We start from the raw sequence: 16740 nt of genomic DNA, 5'->3' as shown, positions 1-16740 counted from the left end.
TTTACACTACATGAACACATTTTTTGAGTTTTATTTGCATTACATTAAGTACATTAACATTTACATTTTGCATTACATAAAAGCGTTTTGAATTTTGGTTTTCCATTTTTGATAAAATTGCGACTAAAATTGTTGCGGTTTTTAGTGCCTTGCCCATTCACTATCACAATGAAATAAATAACATTGTTCTTGGATACAGTTACAGTATACAATAAATATATATACTATTCATGTGTATTTATATGTATATGTATATGCTCGTTAAACAATAGCTGTAGATGCATGATAGGTAACCATATTATATGGCAATTACGGATTTACATATATATATATAATATATATAGTATAATCATCTAACTATCATTATAAGACGCCAGATTTTTCTCTCATTTGGAATATGCGCATAGCTTCAGTCTTTAAATAAATCCAAAACGTCGAATCTAAACGCCAATGCGTCCTAGTCCGTCCTACCTGAATGATACATACATATATACATATACAGTCTGTTTCAGAACTATAAGACAGCTGGACAACGGGGGGTGGGGTAAATTCTCTTAACTTTGAAGGGCTTAAAGTGCTTCTGATATTATCTACTGTTTTCTGTTTCCTACGATTCCTCCTACTCTTTATCGGTATTGTCATGTGGGATTTTTGCTGCCAGACTATGCCATAGTTATGAAACCCACTCTATAGTAGGTATACATGCATACATGCATTTATAGTTTGGTTAAATATTGATTCTGTGTTAAAATTTGGCTTGGTTACCATTTCTAATGATTTCGATGTACAGTGATTGAGTGGATAGTAGAGTTGAGATACTCTTAGTGCATTCTGTGCATTCTTAAGACGGTTCTTGGATCAGCCAGATCCCCCAGAGTACTTCTAGTGTCGCTTACAGACGCGTTGCTTCCGACACCGTGGACACATCCCCAGCCCCGTTGTGCACCTGTTGACTGGTGGAGGTGCCCACATCTGTCGTGGGCCGTGGCAGATGCGAGTAATAGCCCATTTGACAAGAGTTCTGGTGGGTCAGCTTCTGGTTTTGGCTCAGCTGATATTGGGCCGCCTTGAGGGCCGCCTGTTGCTGCGGCGATAGACAATCGCAGGCGGCCATCAGCTCCTCCGTGGACTTGGCCGTAATCGTGGTCGTTGTGGTGGTCGTCAGCTCGCCCACAAACTCCGTGGGCGGTGGGGCATAGTTCTCCACATCCCCGTAGGTGGAGAAGCGTCCGTACGGATTGCGACGTGGCATCGAGTGACGCTGCTGAGCGATTTGCAGCTTAACCGGCGGCTTCACGGCCACCGTGTCCAGGTATCCATAGCCGAAGCCATAGCCACCCGCTGCCTTGGTGGCCAGATTGTCCCAGGACTTGGGCTTCTGCACGTAGGATATGGTGTTGGGGTAGATCTGCGAGGGCTGAACTTGTGTGCCCGTCACATGGTAGCGCTGATGATAGCCCGGATGATGATGGTGATGGTGGGGCATCTGGTGGGTCTGCTGATGTGGATGCTGTTGGGGTTGCTGCTGCTGCTGCTGCTGCTGTTGGTGGTGCGGCTGCTCGTAGGATTGTCTGGACTTGGTGGAATGCTGACGCGACTGTCCCGTCTCGCTCTTGGGATCCCAGAACAGAGTATCCGTGCTGATGGAGGTGGTGTAGGAGGCAGAGTCCGCAGGCGCAAACTCGCTGGAAGTGCAGGAGTGGAGGCTACAGTGGCTGGCCAGGCCAGAGGCCAGATCAAAGTAGCGGGAACGTGTGCTCCCCGACTGAGAATTCGCATGGCAGGGAGTCGGAGTAGTCTGTCCCTGCGGGGGATGATGATAGTGATGGTGATGGGGCACTGGCTGCTGTTGCTGTTGCTGCTGCTGTTTTTGTATCTGCTGCTGCTGTTGTTGCTCACGGCTGTGATGGTGATGATGATGATGGTGGTGGTGTCCCCCTCCATTGGCACTGGGCGAGGCATGCGATTGGGACTTGGGTCTAACCCGCTGCTCCTTGCTCTCCACCCTTTCCCGCTCCCTCTCGCGATGCTTGTGCTTGTGAGTGTGCTCCTTGTGCTGGCGATGGCGGCGTCGGCTGGGCACACACTGCGTATCGCAGCAGGGACTGGCCAGATCGTAGGCATCGAGGCTGACATTGTCCCCGGCCGGCAGAGGACTCTTCTCCGTCGACTTCCAGCGAAAGTGCCCGAGACATGGATTGCACGAATGCCCCACATGGTAGTGCTTCCCAGAGGCGGACTTCTCCTTCTCCGCCTTGGGCGGCTTGGCTGGAGGCTTGTGCTTTTCACAGGTTCGCGGCGGAGGAGCAGGTGGCTTCACCGTGGCACCTCCGCTGGTGGTGCTGTGGTACTGAGTCGGAGCGGTGGTGGTGGGTTGACTGATCGTATTAGTGTCCACCGACTCGGTGCGGTGCAACATGAAGCGTTGGGCCGTCGGCTGATGGTCGCTGCTGCTCCGCTGTAGGCCCAGGCCATCGATGTAGTCCTCGGAGCTGCCATGCGTTGGCCGGAGGACATAGCGATATGTGGGGTCCAGATAGTGATACGTGAGCATAAACTGTGCCGGTGGCGGAATGATAGCTCCCCCTCCTGCCGCCTGCTGGCGGGCAGCTATATTCCCCACATCCTCTGTGGACAGGGCGGGACGATAAAAGCCCGTTTCGCCCGCTGCTTCAGTGGGCGAGACGCCTTCTCCATCGCTAGGCGATGTATTGGCATTGGCCTTCTTCCGCGCGGGCAGACTGTGCGTCTTCCACTTGCCCTCGAGCAGCTCTCGCTCCCTAAGATGCACCCGCTCCAGTTCGTTCATCTTGTGCTGCAGCATGCTTTGGAGTTGAATGTAACGCATGTGGAGATCCACCTAAAAAGACGCCTATCCATGAGGGATCTATCTATCTATGGATGTGGGGTTCGCTACTTACCTTCCGCACACAGTCCTCGAAGAGCACCACCATTCGCATCCTCGTGTCGCACTGTTTGATGAACTCCACGATGGTCTTGTGATCGGCCTTCTCCATGTCCCTGCCATTGATGGAGAGTATCACATCGCCTTCTCGCATACCAGATCTGTAGGCCGGACCGCCGTACTCCACATAGTCCACGTAGGTGATCATCTCCAGCTCCTCGTCCCGCTTGTAGTGGATGCCATAGCTCTGCAAGGTGAAGCCGTAGGTGTCGTTCTTCTTCTCCACAATAATGGTGCGACGGCGTCGATCCTCATCCGGCTTCGAGGCCAGAAAGCGCTCCGACTTGTAGCGGCCCAGGATGTGGGTGGACTGCGATAGCTGGAGGGGGATTAAGTGTTGATTAGTGGGTGAAAGTGGCCTCTTGTGCGCTCAACTATTCCGCAGCAGCACTTCCGGTTATTTACACGTCTGTGCAATGTGGAACACCGAATGGCCGCCAGGTGCGGCCAGACCATAAAAATGTGGTGTTTGCTCAAAGGCCATACCCATATCTAAACCTATTCGCATTCGCATTCGCCCCAAGCCCGCTCACCTCCCTTCCCCACCATTCACTCCTGCTGCTGGTCCTTGGTGCTCTTCCTGCTTTTATTGAAAGCATTTCCATGAATACCCGATGAAGGCCCCCAGCACCAGCAGGCAACACTTTCACTGCCGCCCTCACTTCCACCTCCAGAAAATGGGAAAGCGGTGCGGCGGAGAAAGGGAAAAGAAAACCAAACAAATTTCACACAAACACAGACGCACAGATACGGATAGATACAACAAATACATACATAGATAGAGCGGGCAGCTCTTTCATTAACGGTACATTGTGTGAGCACGTAATAACCGGACTGAAAGGCAAAAGGCTTACCCTCGGCAGAACTACTGCCGGGAATTTTCTCGGGAAATTGTGCGGAATTACATGGATGTATAAAAATATACAACATTTATTAAAAGTGGGATACTGTAATCGCAAGTCCTTTCATTATAAAGAAATTGCCGTTGAAAGAACGAAATGATTTCATTGAAGAAGGAATTTAAAGTGTTGCTGATTTAGAGCTTTGAAGCCATGCCCGGTGGCTGGTCTTTGTTTTAGATTCCCCAACACGAGTGAGTCGGGGATAGCCCATAACCTAAAGTAATCCAATACTAACAGGGGAATGAGGGCTTCGGAAAAATATATTTCAATTAAGGCAGGGGGGTTGCTATGATTCTGAATGACTTCCCCCCTCTTAAGTTATTTTTCCAATATGGTAACCCAACTGGTTAATTTTTGTTCTCTCTAATTGCCTTGGCCAAAGTCATGGCATGGCGCTGCTCCATCCACGGGGGGCGGCGAGCGGGACTCTTTTATAGCTTGGTTTCGTTGTATGTGTAGTATATATGACAATTTACGGGGCACTGAATTATTAACACTTGATCGGAAACCCCGCGCGGTTGCTGAAGCGTAAACTATGTATAACGATGATAAAGAACAAGAGGTTAAACAGCTGAGAGGGCAGCAGACCGACCCACATCCCACAGCAGGCATTGCAATAAGCAGGAGAAAGAAAACCCACCACCAAAAGAAGCAAATCACCCACCCACTTGGATCCAGTATCCATACCCTGGCCCACACACCAGCACCAGCACCCGCACTCGCAAGACAATTTCAATTGAGGCAACGCTGCAGGACCTTGTCGCATTATGACTCAATAAGAGGACGGACACACATAGACATTTCAATTGGATTATAAGTACTGGTACTAGTAATGGTACTAGTACGACTGTCTGCCACTTGGACTTACCTGTGCATACTCGATCTCCTCATCGCTGGCATCGAGACTCTTGTGGAACTTGAGGCGGCCCAGGCTGCCAGTGCCATTGACATAGTGCGATGATGGCTGATGAGACTGTTGGTGGTGCTGCTGGGACTGCGACTGCGGCTGGTTGTCGTGGTGGTGGTGCTGCTGCTGTTGCTGGCAGGCGGCGGCTATAAGGGAGCCCACCGAGGTGGCGTTCGAGGCGGAGATGGAGACGGCGGCTGCTGTGGTGGCGGCACTGCTGGCCGCCGTTGCAATGCTCTGGCAGCTGCTGCTCATGGGCTTGCTGGCCATTGTTGTGTATTGATTTCTTCACGCAGTCATAATTATTGGGATCCCATTGAAGGAGCTATTCAGCCAGGCAGCCGGGCAGCACACGCAGCAAATCTGCTGCGAGACGACAATGGATACAGATACCGAAACAGAAACAGAAACACCGACGACGAAAAAAAAACTCACTTTTCACTGAATCTTGGTCTGCCCCAGAGAGAGTGCCTAGGCCCACACGAGTTGCGGTCGCTGGTAATTATAATTTGTCATTCCTATTCACAAAACTCTGCCCTGAACCACTACCTTTATCAATGGTATTTGTTGATGAAAAACTTTTCCATATTCGTGCGGAGCGGAGCGGCGCAAAGCGGCGCAGTGCGGTGCCGTGTGGGTCTGTTTCCGCTTGGTTTGTTCTACTTCCGTTGAAGTTTGGTGCCGTTCTGAACGTACGTTCTATCGGCGCCGACTGCGTCAAGAGCGGAAGCGGGAGAGCGACGCATTGCACCCACAAACAAGCTTTCAGCCATAGGAAAGACGTTAATATTTATGGCACATGTTGACTGCCACTGCTAAATCGGCAAAAGTTATGCTCAAATTGTCAAAGCGCATGCGCATGATATGTACACGCAGATACGAACATTAACAAATGAAAAGTTATGATTCTTAAATATGAAATAGTAAATGTCTATGTACTCCATTCCAACTAAATATTAATACTCCACAAAAAACTTGGAAGTAGACAAGTAATTTACAATTTCATCTTGTTCCCCGATTTCCTCATTCAAATTCTAGCGCCACTTAACATTCCTCTGTTAACGTGCGCCTAACATGCACCGACTCCCCATCTGAATATTAACATATCTCTGTAGTCGCACACATGCATGAAAAGGCTTGTTTTGTTGTTGTAAAATATTACAAATGTATAATTTATGTGTATAAATGAAATAACTGCTACTCCGCGAGCTCGCCCCCAGGGACCAACTGCAATGGGAATCATTTAAACAACTATACTTATACGAGGCACCAGTACTACGCACCATTGTTATGTTGTTGCCATTCAACAGAATCTGATCCAATTTCGTGATGCGGCGACCGTCTGGCGTGTTTTCGTACTCCGTGACATCGTCCAGTAGCATGTTCACAAAGTCATCAAAGCCCAAGAGAGTGCCAACCATTTCCTTGTCGTTCTTCATGATTATGTGGATGCGGGAGCCGATGCATTTGTCCACCAACTCTGTGGAAAAACAAGGCCCAGGCAAGCCGGCAGAGACGCTGTAGCCGGCAAGACGGGTAACGGCCAAAACCTATTGACTTACCCAGTGGCATCAGTGTAGCAATGTTTGCCGGAGGGGGTACGGCAGTCATTTTACTTTGTTTATGTTGCGAATTTGTTTAAATTATTAATATTTTGCTAGAATTGCAACCCAGAATAAAAAACGCGGATTTATCGATAAAATAAAAAAACGATATTAACCCAGTTACCGCCCTCAATTTTAAGTAATGAAAACTTGAGTTATATACGGTATGAAAGTTCTTTATTAAAAAACAAATGGCAATGATTTTCATCTTTCACCTGAGCTGCGTTAAAATTCTTCTAGTTTCATAATGTTCGTAGAGTGTATTTTAATAAAATGTGCTAATCGTTCTCTGTTCACGATCGGAAACCATATTCCTCTATTTTGATATTCGGCTTAATATTACGAGCTAGCTAAGACTTTTAGCCCTCAACGCATAATTTTATCTTATTGATGAACCAATATTCAACATGACTGGCTAATTTTAAGAACTCTCTTTTATTTGATAGTAATCAATTTGATTATTATCTGCTGTAAGAGGCTGCACAATTTCGATCGACTGGGTGGCAGCATTAACGCTGGTCTGAGCTAACATTATCGGCGGTCACACTGGAAATCATCGATAGAAAACTATTGTCCAGATATCTTAATCGTTGGATTAAGTGGCAGCACAAAACGTATGATTTAACATAATAATAAATAATATTTAAGTAAATAGAAGCACCCCACCACTATATGCTGCTCTGCTGGGACGACGGGCAGGTTCCCTGCTGCTCACCGCTTACATAATGTCCGTGTCGCTGGCCCTGGGCATGGGACAAGCTGCCAAACTGAAGATTCTGGCGTCAAGTTCAAGGCAATGGCAATGGATGTCACTGCGTCGATCTTTGAATCAAGGTTATTTTCATTTAAATAAGCTGGCAGAGATAATTTTTGATGGTTTCTTTGCAATGCAGACTTGACAACGGCACTGCGACCTTTCTACTTTGCCGTACATCCGGATTTCTTTGCGCAGCATCCCGAGCAGCGAAACACCAACGAAAACTCCTTGAAATTGCTGAGCGAGCATCTCGAATCTTTATACGAGCGCAGGCCGCAACGGAGTGCCGATGCCCAAGTACTCAAGTTCTATGTGCGGGCCAGTGCAGACGCCAATAAACGGGATTCCTTCAGGCTGATTCAGATCCGCACGGACTGGCAGAGCACAAGGGACCCGAAGACATTCATTCAGAGCCTGCTAGAGTCGTGCAATCTCTCTACGGACTATGTGAGGACCATTAAGGCCCAGCCGGAACCACCAAAGAGCTCGGATACGAGCATGGCCTATAAGCCGGGCCAGGACTACCACTACGACAAGGAATTTTCCGAATTCGAATCTCAACTGAGGAATGTGAGTAGATTGTCTCCCTCTTTACTCGATTAATGTTGATCCCTATTTAACCAACAGGAGCGGGCAAGTATGCGTCCTGTTCTGACCACTTGGCTGGAGGAGAATGCGGACAAGGCTAAGCAGCGGGCCAAGGAAACGGCCGAGCTGCAGGCCGAGATTAATAAGCTGCAAAAGGTGTTAGTGGAGAAGCTGAAGCTGCGCGATGCCCGCTACGAATGCGGCTGGAACATCGAACACTATCGTGGCTGCCTGAAGACCCTGGAACGTCTGGCCAACACCCACTTGGCGGAGATGGCACCGTTGCGGGATCGTATTGTGGTCTTTGCACCCTTCACAGGCATCAGCCTGGAGGGACATGTCATGCTGTTCACCGGAGACGTGCTGAACAATTGGATTGACTTCATCAAGAACATTCCGCATCACGACACCTACCTCAAGGTGGTGCCCATCTACGAGCAGACACTCTCGCAGGTGCTGCGCGGCATTCAGATAGGACGTCGCAAGTTTATGCCAAAGACGCAGGCCCGTGGCTATGCTAACTACCTCATGAAAGTAACAACGTCGCTCGGCGACTATCTGGGGAAGCAAAAATACCCGAAGAACTGGCCAGAGACGCTGCACGAATTCACCATCGTCGTGGAATCAGAGGCGGGTCCTCTGATGGTCAGTCCAACGGGTCAATTCATCACCCCGGCCACCTGTCCCGGCCTGATACTGGTGGACTTCATCAGCCAGAATATGCAATCTTCGCGTGAGCTAATGAACAAGTACGCCGAGGACAAACACATCGAGCAGGAGCTCATGGATGAGTGCATGGAGCATCTGCGGCTGCAATCGCTGACTAAGGACGATGCTGTCACGCCCGATAAGATGATAGTGGCCCTGAGGGATCTGTCCCAAATGCAGCTGCCGCATTTGGAACAAGTCAAGCTCCATATAACGAACTACTATTCCGTTCTAACCGATGGAGTTGTGTGCATACCCTGGGACTCTATGCAGAGGTAGACCCCTTACATTTTCTTGTGCCTTTTTATTGACAAATAAACATAGAAATAATTATTGAGGGTGTGATTTCTCTCTCTATCTACAGCTAGGTGGCATCGCTGCAATCTTCGACGCTCCAGGTGCACTCCTTTCGATGGGCTGCAAATTCAGATGCCCTGCGTGTGTAGACATGCCGCTCCAGGCCATCAAAGTGTATGGGATCACCACCGCAGAGCACAGAATTCTCGGTTGCTGCATCGTATAAGGACACGCCACCTTTGCGATATACCACACGCCACCAGCTGATGTTTGCCCGGCTGTACACGTTTTTGGTAATGGCATTGGTCGTGTTGCTGGTTGCCAGCGGGGATGGCTCCATTAGGATGTACCGATTGCGCCAGAAGGCACTGTAGAAGGCAAACTGCGGTCGACTGTCGTTGCTGTGGCCACGCTGGATGTAGTACGCCGCCTTCTTCGGATCCCGCGCATTGCTGCAGATCAGATACGTCTGCGGGCACTCATAGATGTAGGCATTGCTGTCGGTTACGTTGCGGATGCACACCTTATGTGCAGTGTACAACAGCTGCTCATCCGATGGAAGTTGCGCATAGATCTGCTGTCGCAGTGACGTTTCCACTTCCTGTTCGAAGCTGGGCTGGTCGAGCAGTCTTCGGAGATTATCTTGCATGGCCAGGCCCAAGGTATCGGCTGCGGCATCGTCCCGTGTGAGCTCTTCACGCTGCAGCAACTGGAGGTTGGCCAGAGCCAACTGAGTGAGGCTGCCCGTGAAGTTGCCCAGACGCTCCACCACACTCAAAGGCGTCTCCAGGGCCAGCACCGCATCGTACACAAGTTCCAGGATGTCGCGCAGATAGTCCAAGGCGCTAAAGGTCAAGCGATGCAGCAGAGAATCGACCAGCGGGAAGGTAGCCGTGCGACTGTTTGTGTGGAAAGGAGCTTCCAACAACTGTGCACTGCGTGAGATAAAGGTGTGATGGACCAGCTGCAATAGTGCTGGCGGGACATCCGAATTAAAAGCCAGTTGGTCGTAAAAGTCTAAGATTTTGAGCGGATCGTAGATCTGTTTGGTCTGTTGCAGCTCCTTCCAGAGTCCCGTGTAGATGGCTTGCTTTAGCTCCGGAGTCCGGGCTTGATTCGCCAATTGAAGCACCACCTGGCCACGCTTCCAGTCGCCACTCACCTCTGAGCGAATCACCGACTCTAGATTGCTGGATGCAGGACCTCTTAATGCTCCTGCCACGTCCGCTTCCCCAGTCCACACATCGATGTGGAAGAGCACTTCATTTACGGGAGCGGAGGCATTCAGGACTGCTAGAAGCTTGCTGCTGCTGTTGCTCGAGAAGCTGTCGCCGATATCCACTACCGCGGCCAGTGCCAGGACCAGTAGTAATAAAACGCAGACAGCCATAGCGTCTCAACTGTTCGAAGTTCTGTCCCAGGCCATGGTTTTATAGGTGAGTCGCAGATCGGCATCTATTTGTAGTTCATTTCACCCGGTGTTTACTCGGGGTTCTCGGTGTTGACCTGTGTGCCGATAATATCAGCAAAGGTATACAATGTTTAATTGCCTTTTGCACCCCGAAAATCTCCAATCTCCTTGGGGCTGGGCCCTCCCAAAACATCATAAACCGACCCGGCACAGTGCGCCAATTTCAAAAACAAATAAAAAAAAGTTCAATATTTTTTTTTGGATTGGTTTGGTTGCGTTTCAGAAAAGAATGCACAATACATGAAGTAATGACACTAACAGTATGAAAACAATTCTATGGTTAGTGGTAGAGTCCAATAAAGGTGTCAAATCAACCAAAAAGTAAAATGCTCTTTATCTCATATCTGGGAATTGTTTCCCCGATGAAGATACTATGTTGATTAATAATTTCAAATATAGTGCGCCAAGTGAGTCGGCATCAAAGTTGATAACTTTTGGAGACGATATCTTCATTTCCACTAACGAAGATTAAGAGTTAGACCTACCTACATAAGTAATCAGGCCGCATTCAATGAGAATGCTATACGTTTGTATATGGTATTTATTGCACGAGTAAGAAGTACTGCTAAGTACCACTGCAAAAACCTGGATAAAATAAGGATGTAATTGTGAAATTCTATTAATTTAATATTTATTATTTTCTAATTTAATTTACATGTGTATCTTAAGATACATATTTAAACAAATCAAACAAATAACAGTTTTTATTTATTTTGCGACTTCCAAAAATAGGTGGCTGTTACAGGAAATGCGTTGCTGGGGCGGCGCGAGCCGAAGACCTGGGAGCGTACTCAGCAAATGCGTTTGTGATAGGGCCCAACGCATGTGGAACTCATGTCATTTCTACTTTCTACCCACCAACTGACGTATAATTTAAAAACATTTTCGTGAGATATTTCGTTGTTTATTTGATTTTTTGTTCAGAGGCGCATGAAATTTCTTATTTCTAGTATCACAAAAGTCTTCAAAAAAAAAAAACGCTTAGAGGCTAGTTGATGCTAAAAATGCAAGGCAAGGCTACAATTGATTGAGTTTTGACTACCTAAGAGCTAGGGGATTGACATTGACTGATCCTCTAGAGCTTCGTGGAGTTGCGCGATTTCACCGATCTGCGCAATATGCTCGAGCGTAGCTCTCCGCCCGTAGAGGCAGTGAGCGAGGCTCCTGTTTGGGTGCCCCTCACGAAGGCCTGGGAACGAACTTCCACATCAGTGTTTCTTCTCGACTCATCGTCCTCGTCCACCTGTTTGGCCAGGCAGGGAAAGTCCCAAATGCTCTGACCCCTGCCGAACTCCTCCCCGTCACTGAGGGTTTGTGGCAAATCGTGATTAAGGGTCTCCGGAAGCAACAGCGACAACAGGCCACCAAAGATGCCCAGCAAACCCAGAATGATAAGCGGCAGGGCCGGGGAAATGTTGGCCAAGTATACAACGAATGGTGCAATGATGCTGGCCACATAGCCCATGATGTGGATGAAAGCCACGGCCTGGGCACGCACCACTGTCGGCAGCACTTCGGCCGCCCACTGCAGTCCAATGTTGTAGCTGATATTGACAAAGAAACGCCCCATAATAGCCAAGGCGGCGGAGTATACCCCAACGGGCACAACGGTAGCCAACAGACTGAAAACACCACTGGCCACCATGGAGCCACAGGCCAACCAGCGACGTCCAAAGCGATCCAGGGTCACGGTGAGGAGAGTATCAGCCGGCAGCTCGGTAAAACAGGCCACCGTGAAGGTAAAGAAGATATCTAGCCCCAGGGAGCCGACGTTCCTCACATGCCCGTCGAACACCAGAGAGATGGCCATCCAAATGACGATGAGCAGCAGCGTGGTGCGGCGGAGGCGGGGGGACTTGAACAGATCCAGGACGGAGTAGCTGCCATTCTGGGCCTCCTGTTCCCGCATGCGACGGCAGCTGTCGGCAAAGTGCTGATACGTCTGGGCGGGCACCTGGCGGCCGTTGCGTCGCTCCAGCTTCTTGAGTATCGATATGGCCTTGTCCACCTTACCCTGGGCGACCAGCCAACGTGCCGACTCCGGGACAATCAGGGGAGTGAAGACAACCAGCAGCAGTGGGGCGGAGGTGACGATCGTTAGCCACTTCCAATCGGCCACAAAGTAGGCAATCCAGGGCAGCAGGCAAGCGGCGCCCGTGAAGAATATGGCAATGGACATATTGGCCACAAACGTTCGATACTTGGGACCCACGTACTCCAGAACTGGAAGAAAAATAACGCCTTAAATCAGATGGAGTTTCACTTGAGGTGGCAGCTTGCACACTCACCCAGTATGTACATCATAGTGAAGCAATTGTCGAAGGCGAATCCCACAAAGAAACGCATGGCAGCAAACTCCCAAAAGCTGTTGGCAAAGGCAGTGCCAACGCCAGCAAAAAGGCCTATAAGATTGGTGCCAATCAGTGCCGGAATGCGCCCGTAGCGATCCGCCACCCATCCAAACAGAAGGCCCCCCACGATGGCGCCCAGAAAGAAGATGGACTGGGCATAGGTGGGCAGGGCGGCATCATCGCACACCCAATTCTGCTCCGTGGCCACCGTCGAGTAGGGTATTTCCGTGTAGTTGTAGGACCAGCCGTGGCGACACTTCACCTTCGGCCACTTGGGATCGGCCATCACCTTGCCCTGGGCCATAATTTCGGTATAGTTCACATCGTACATGTAACAATTGTTGTATTCCCCATTCATCATGGGTATAGAAAGCGCCAGTCTGTAGATAGGAACGGTGTAGAGACTTAGTTTGGGTACTCGTAGTGGCGGCAATTAACACATCCCCAGGGTCAGGCGTCGGATTGTCTCCGTCTGGCTGGGTATTCAGTTCTCAGTAGCTCCAAGCCATGGTCAAAACTTCTGCACTGCGTATACAGCGTACGCTGACACGCAGACACTATGATCATGCATGTATCTGTACGACAACTTAATTATCATGATCTTGAAGGGGTACTTGAAAATGCGATTTCAATTCGAAACGTTTTCGACTACACTTGAAGCTTAAGAATGCTCTATTTAGAATGAAGATTGATTGTGGAAAGAGAGCGATATTGATGGTTGGTAGGGAATTCGCTATGAAACTATGAAAACGGCTATACTTGAACCCCGACCTATATTTGATTGCATACTTAATTTGGGAAAAGGGACTGCTACTCCCTACCATAAAAGTGTACAGAACTCTAAGAACTCCCGAGGATATCAATGAGACAATTACGATTTCCATTAACTATCCACTAAATGTATGAAGTGTCTTCTGGTATAATTGAAAGCGTGTCCAATATTCGTTACCTCCACTCCACAGCACTCCGTCATAAAGCTCGACTCACATTACCGCTGCGACTCCACCGCACAACATTAGTCTTCGTGATGGCTGCCTGTAGTGGATGTTGATGTTGCTACTCGTATTCGTAGTGGCACTGGCACTGGCACTGGTACTGGTGTGCGGCACGTTTGGGGCCTGCCTGGCCTGCTGCGTTGTCGCAACATTCACGCTGCGCTGCCGCTAATTAGACGGCCCACTGGCTGACTAATACTTGTATCTTATCCAGCTCTCCGTTGGGGGAAAACCCTCACTCCTTGCCGCTGCCAGTGAAGCACCAGGAGTGGGGGCTGGCTACTAACTATCTACTGCTGCCCACCCCAGCAATTATACAGATGAACGAACGTTTTGTAAGGTTCTTTGCCTTATTAAGCCGTCGCTTTGACTGGAAACTCAATCATGGCCCAAGGTCAGGCATGCCGTTCTAAGCCAACTTGGACGCATTAATGACTGTTCTGTTGGTCAGAACACTTGAACTCGAAACTCGAAATTCGTTTCGTTACGTTTCATTCGTTTTAGGTGCTTTTCAATTCGATTCAAATCGAACGTTGAACAACGTTTTAAGCGTTAAGAAATAAGCTATTTTTCTTACATTATAATTTGACTATTAGAACTGTGCGGATTTTGGTCTTGGTCAAATGGTTTTGGTTTGGTATTATCCACTTTGGCTGGGGTTCAAAAACACGCATAAACCGGTATTAGCCTTAGCCTTTCGATTTCAAGGTGATTTGGGACTATTGTCGATCGATCGCTTGGTAGTTTTACTTGTACGAGTGTGTCTAGTAATCGATCAAGTGCCTTTTTTTTTTTTTTTTTTTTTTGTGAAAGTGAAACGGAACCGCATTGCTTCGATTGCCATGTACGCACAATGAGATTGTTTCCGGATGGGATACTTGTACAAACAGGTATTTAGACTTAATAGAATGCCAGCTAGAAAGGAGATTGAGGAACAGAGGGAAAGTATTGCTTAACATGTCTTGAATATAACTGGAAGGCAATCCATAGACATGTCGCAGCGGCAAGCAGTATATGTATTCATGATTATTTAAATAAACACGATATCTTCATTATAGTTTAGCACTTACGCGAACGACAGCCCAGCCACTGAAGTACCTCGTATCCACAGCCGTCTGTGCTAGTAAATAATCAACTTTTCCATTTGCATATTTATGACAGATTACGTGAAGCCGAGCTTGAGTTTAAGCCCGCCCCATAGCCAAGCCATGGAACATGACTACGAAATGGCCAAAATATTGCCTTAGCTTGGCAAGGTGCTAGATTTTTTGAGGGAAAACCCAGTGGAATAACTCACCTGGCCTCCACATCCAGGCCATCTAGCTCTGGGACATGGCACCAATGTTGCTCGGGTATCAGGGTGAGAAAGATCTGCGAGAAGTACACAAAGGCCACGAAGAACGAGAAGGGTATCATGCAGATGAACAGAATCTTCTGGTATCTGCCAAATTCCCCAATCAGCGGCAGTATGTCATCGAAATCAATGCTGGGTAGGCTGCCATTGTCCCCGCTGTTGCCAGTCAAATCCTGACCCTTCTTCTGACCCAAATCCAATTGAAGTTCCTTCGTGGTGCCGCCGCTCTTCCGTCGATGCAGGTTGTCTGCACCTCCGCCTCCCCCATGCGGGTGTTCTTCATGATTGAATGCTTCATTGACGAAGTATGCTTGCTTGGCCTGACCTTCCATGTTCTTGGTAAACTATATACGAGTATATATTTATGCAACCTTGCTTTATTCTCAGAAGAACTTCGGTTTGGGCTTTGTGCAGACCGACAAATGCATAAAAAAAAAATCCAAAATTCAAATCTAAATCCAAATCGAAACCGAAACCGAAAGCGAACTCGTGTTCAAAAGCTGACGGCGCACGCGCGCGAATTCGTTTCTGTTCTGCAACTGAGTGAGCACGCGCGCCAAATGTCGTTTTTATATAAGCTCCGCTCTGCTCCGGTCCGGGCTTGCTGCTGCTGCTGCTGCTGCTGCTGCTGCTGCACTTGCTGCTCAGAACAAGAAACATACCGCCGGGGCAGGCAGGCAGCCGCGCAGGCAGGCAGGCGAAAGTTTGATTCGAGCAGCTGTTTCGTTTGGTTCACACAGCTGGTAAACCGGTTCAAATCGGAATCAGAATCAAAAGTCGGCATCGTATGGGATCGGGTAAGGGACACTGGCGAGCCCCGAAAACGTTATGATCGCCGATCTTATGGTCGGCATTTGGTTGCGTTATTTTTAAGCCTGGCCAAGCATGACTCCACTCTGCACCCATCAAGAGAGCACCTCGTGCGCCAAGGTGGTTGCACATCTTCGAGCACAGCTGCTGGGTCGGGACCGGGACCCGCGGGCTTTATTAATAACACCCCAAATGGCGGCATAATGCTTGTGATTCATGCTCAAACCATTCTGAGGATCGAGGAAATTAGCCAAAGATATTATTTGCTCAATTCGTGCACGAGCGAACATATATGTACGTCAGTCCATTCATAAATTGCCACCAGGAGGGGATTAAACTCTCGTCAAAGACATTAAGCGTTCTATATAGCCGAACGATCAGGTTTCGGGCCTTTAAAGATGCTTGGGTATTATTTATTGTTTCGCTTAACTGTTAATTTGTTCAAAATTAATATTTGTGCCTGTGTGTTTTTATCTTAGTTATATATATTTTTGTGTATTCTGTTCAATTATAAAGATACATTTGTTACATGGATCTCCTCCTCCGCACTGCACCGCACCGCTCAGTGGCACATGCATGCATTTACAATATATTAATTATGAAGTCGCACCCTGATTTGATATATCAAATAATTTCCAATCCTCATTACAACTGGACGACAACAAAATATTGTTCTCTTGACCGCTGCGCCGCTTCAAACCAGTTTAATCTTGCTTTATAAATTACATTTTTACGAGCTCTCTTGTATACACTTGCAAAGTGTGTGCGTTGCATAAATTTGATTAGAAGTTTGCACATGCATTGAAGATTTGCAGTTGATTGATTGGTATTAAAAGATAAAGACATGTCATCGATATGCAAATTTGAGTAGAATCATTTATAAATTTTAATTGCGAATAAGGATCATCTAGTAATGAATCATTTACTAAGAAAACTCTTCCTTAACCAATGGAATTCTTTCTCAAGTGTTGCACCGTTTTTATTCTCCCAAATCGAAGTGTATTTCAACATACGACCCCACAAAAGCTAGC

The 16740-nt window shown here is 48.1% G+C and overlaps 5 protein-coding genes across 9 annotated transcripts; 1 reads left to right on the top strand and 4 right to left on the bottom strand.

The window, feature by feature from the left end:
* Positions 1 to 5: 5 nt before the first annotated feature.
* LOC108151934 lies at positions 6 to 5809 on the bottom strand. Of its 2 annotated transcripts, none has more exons than XM_017280859.2 (4): positions 5210 to 5809; positions 4736 to 5140; positions 2922 to 3284; positions 6 to 2860 (listed from the first exon to the last, which is right to left on the bottom strand). In XM_017280859.2, the coding sequence occupies exons 2-4, from the start codon at positions 5042 to 5044 to the stop codon at positions 893 to 895; spliced, it is 2640 nt and encodes an 879-aa protein (XP_017136348.1). In that variant the 5' UTR covers positions 5045 to 5140; positions 5210 to 5809; the 3' UTR covers positions 6 to 892. The 2 variants fall into 2 exon arrangements, with proteins under 2 accessions (XP_017136348.1, XP_017136349.1); XM_017280860.2 differs by having other exon boundaries at positions 4736 to 5137.
* A 102-nt stretch (positions 5810 to 5911) lies between these two features.
* On the bottom strand, positions 5912 to 6484 carry LOC108151942 (U6 snRNA-associated Sm-like protein LSm5). Its single transcript, XM_017280873.2, has 3 exons — positions 6337 to 6484; positions 6058 to 6254; positions 5912 to 6001 (listed from the first exon to the last, which is right to left on the bottom strand). Exons 1-3 carry the CDS (start codon positions 6383 to 6385, stop codon positions 5972 to 5974), a joined length of 276 nt encoding a protein of 91 aa, XP_017136362.1. The 5' UTR covers positions 6386 to 6484; the 3' UTR covers positions 5912 to 5971.
* Positions 6485 to 6956: 472 nt separating this feature from the next.
* Positions 6957 to 8887, top strand: LOC108151938 (T-cell activation inhibitor, mitochondrial). 3 transcript variants are annotated; one of them, XM_017280868.2, is made up of 4 exons: positions 6957 to 7212; positions 7272 to 7705; positions 7763 to 8706; positions 8796 to 8887. In XM_017280868.2, the coding sequence occupies exons 1-4, from the start codon at positions 7104 to 7106 to the stop codon at positions 8797 to 8799; spliced, it is 1491 nt and encodes a 496-aa protein (XP_017136357.1). In that variant the 5' UTR covers positions 6957 to 7103; the 3' UTR covers positions 8800 to 8887. The 3 variants fall into 3 exon arrangements, with proteins under 3 accessions (XP_017136357.1, XP_017136356.1, XP_017136358.1); XM_017280867.2 differs by lacking the exon at positions 8796 to 8887 and having other exon boundaries at positions 7763 to 8766; XM_017280869.2 differs by lacking the exons at positions 6957 to 7212; positions 8796 to 8887 and having other exon boundaries at positions 7618 to 7701; positions 7763 to 8766.
* LOC108151939 lies at positions 8717 to 10143 on the bottom strand. The gene has a single exon (XM_017280870.2). It carries the CDS (start codon positions 10116 to 10118, stop codon positions 8796 to 8798), a length of 1323 nt encoding a protein of 440 aa, XP_017136359.1. The 5' UTR covers positions 10119 to 10143; the 3' UTR covers positions 8717 to 8795.
* Positions 10144 to 11088: 945 nt separating this feature from the next.
* On the bottom strand, positions 11089 to 15456 carry LOC108152477 (organic cation transporter protein). 2 transcript variants are annotated; one of them, XM_017281848.2, is made up of 3 exons: positions 14843 to 15456; positions 12488 to 12930; positions 11089 to 12422 (listed from the first exon to the last, which is right to left on the bottom strand). In XM_017281848.2, exons 1-3 carry the CDS (start codon positions 15229 to 15231, stop codon positions 11275 to 11277), a joined length of 1980 nt encoding a protein of 659 aa, XP_017137337.1. In that variant the 5' UTR covers positions 15232 to 15456; the 3' UTR covers positions 11089 to 11274. The 2 variants fall into 2 exon arrangements, with proteins under 2 accessions (XP_017137337.1, XP_017137339.1); XM_017281850.2 differs by lacking the exon at positions 14843 to 15456 and adding an exon at positions 13500 to 13586.
* Between the last annotated feature and the right edge of the window lie 1284 nt (positions 15457 to 16740).

Source organism: Drosophila miranda, chromosome XR (genome assembly GCF_003369915.1).
Source record: "Drosophila miranda strain MSH22 chromosome XR, D.miranda_PacBio2.1, whole genome shotgun sequence".
Taxonomy (NCBI): Eukaryota; Metazoa; Arthropoda; class Insecta; order Diptera; family Drosophilidae; genus Drosophila; species Drosophila miranda.
The sequence above is the reverse complement of the archived record's forward strand: the minus strand, read 5'-3'. Positions and strand labels throughout refer to the sequence as shown.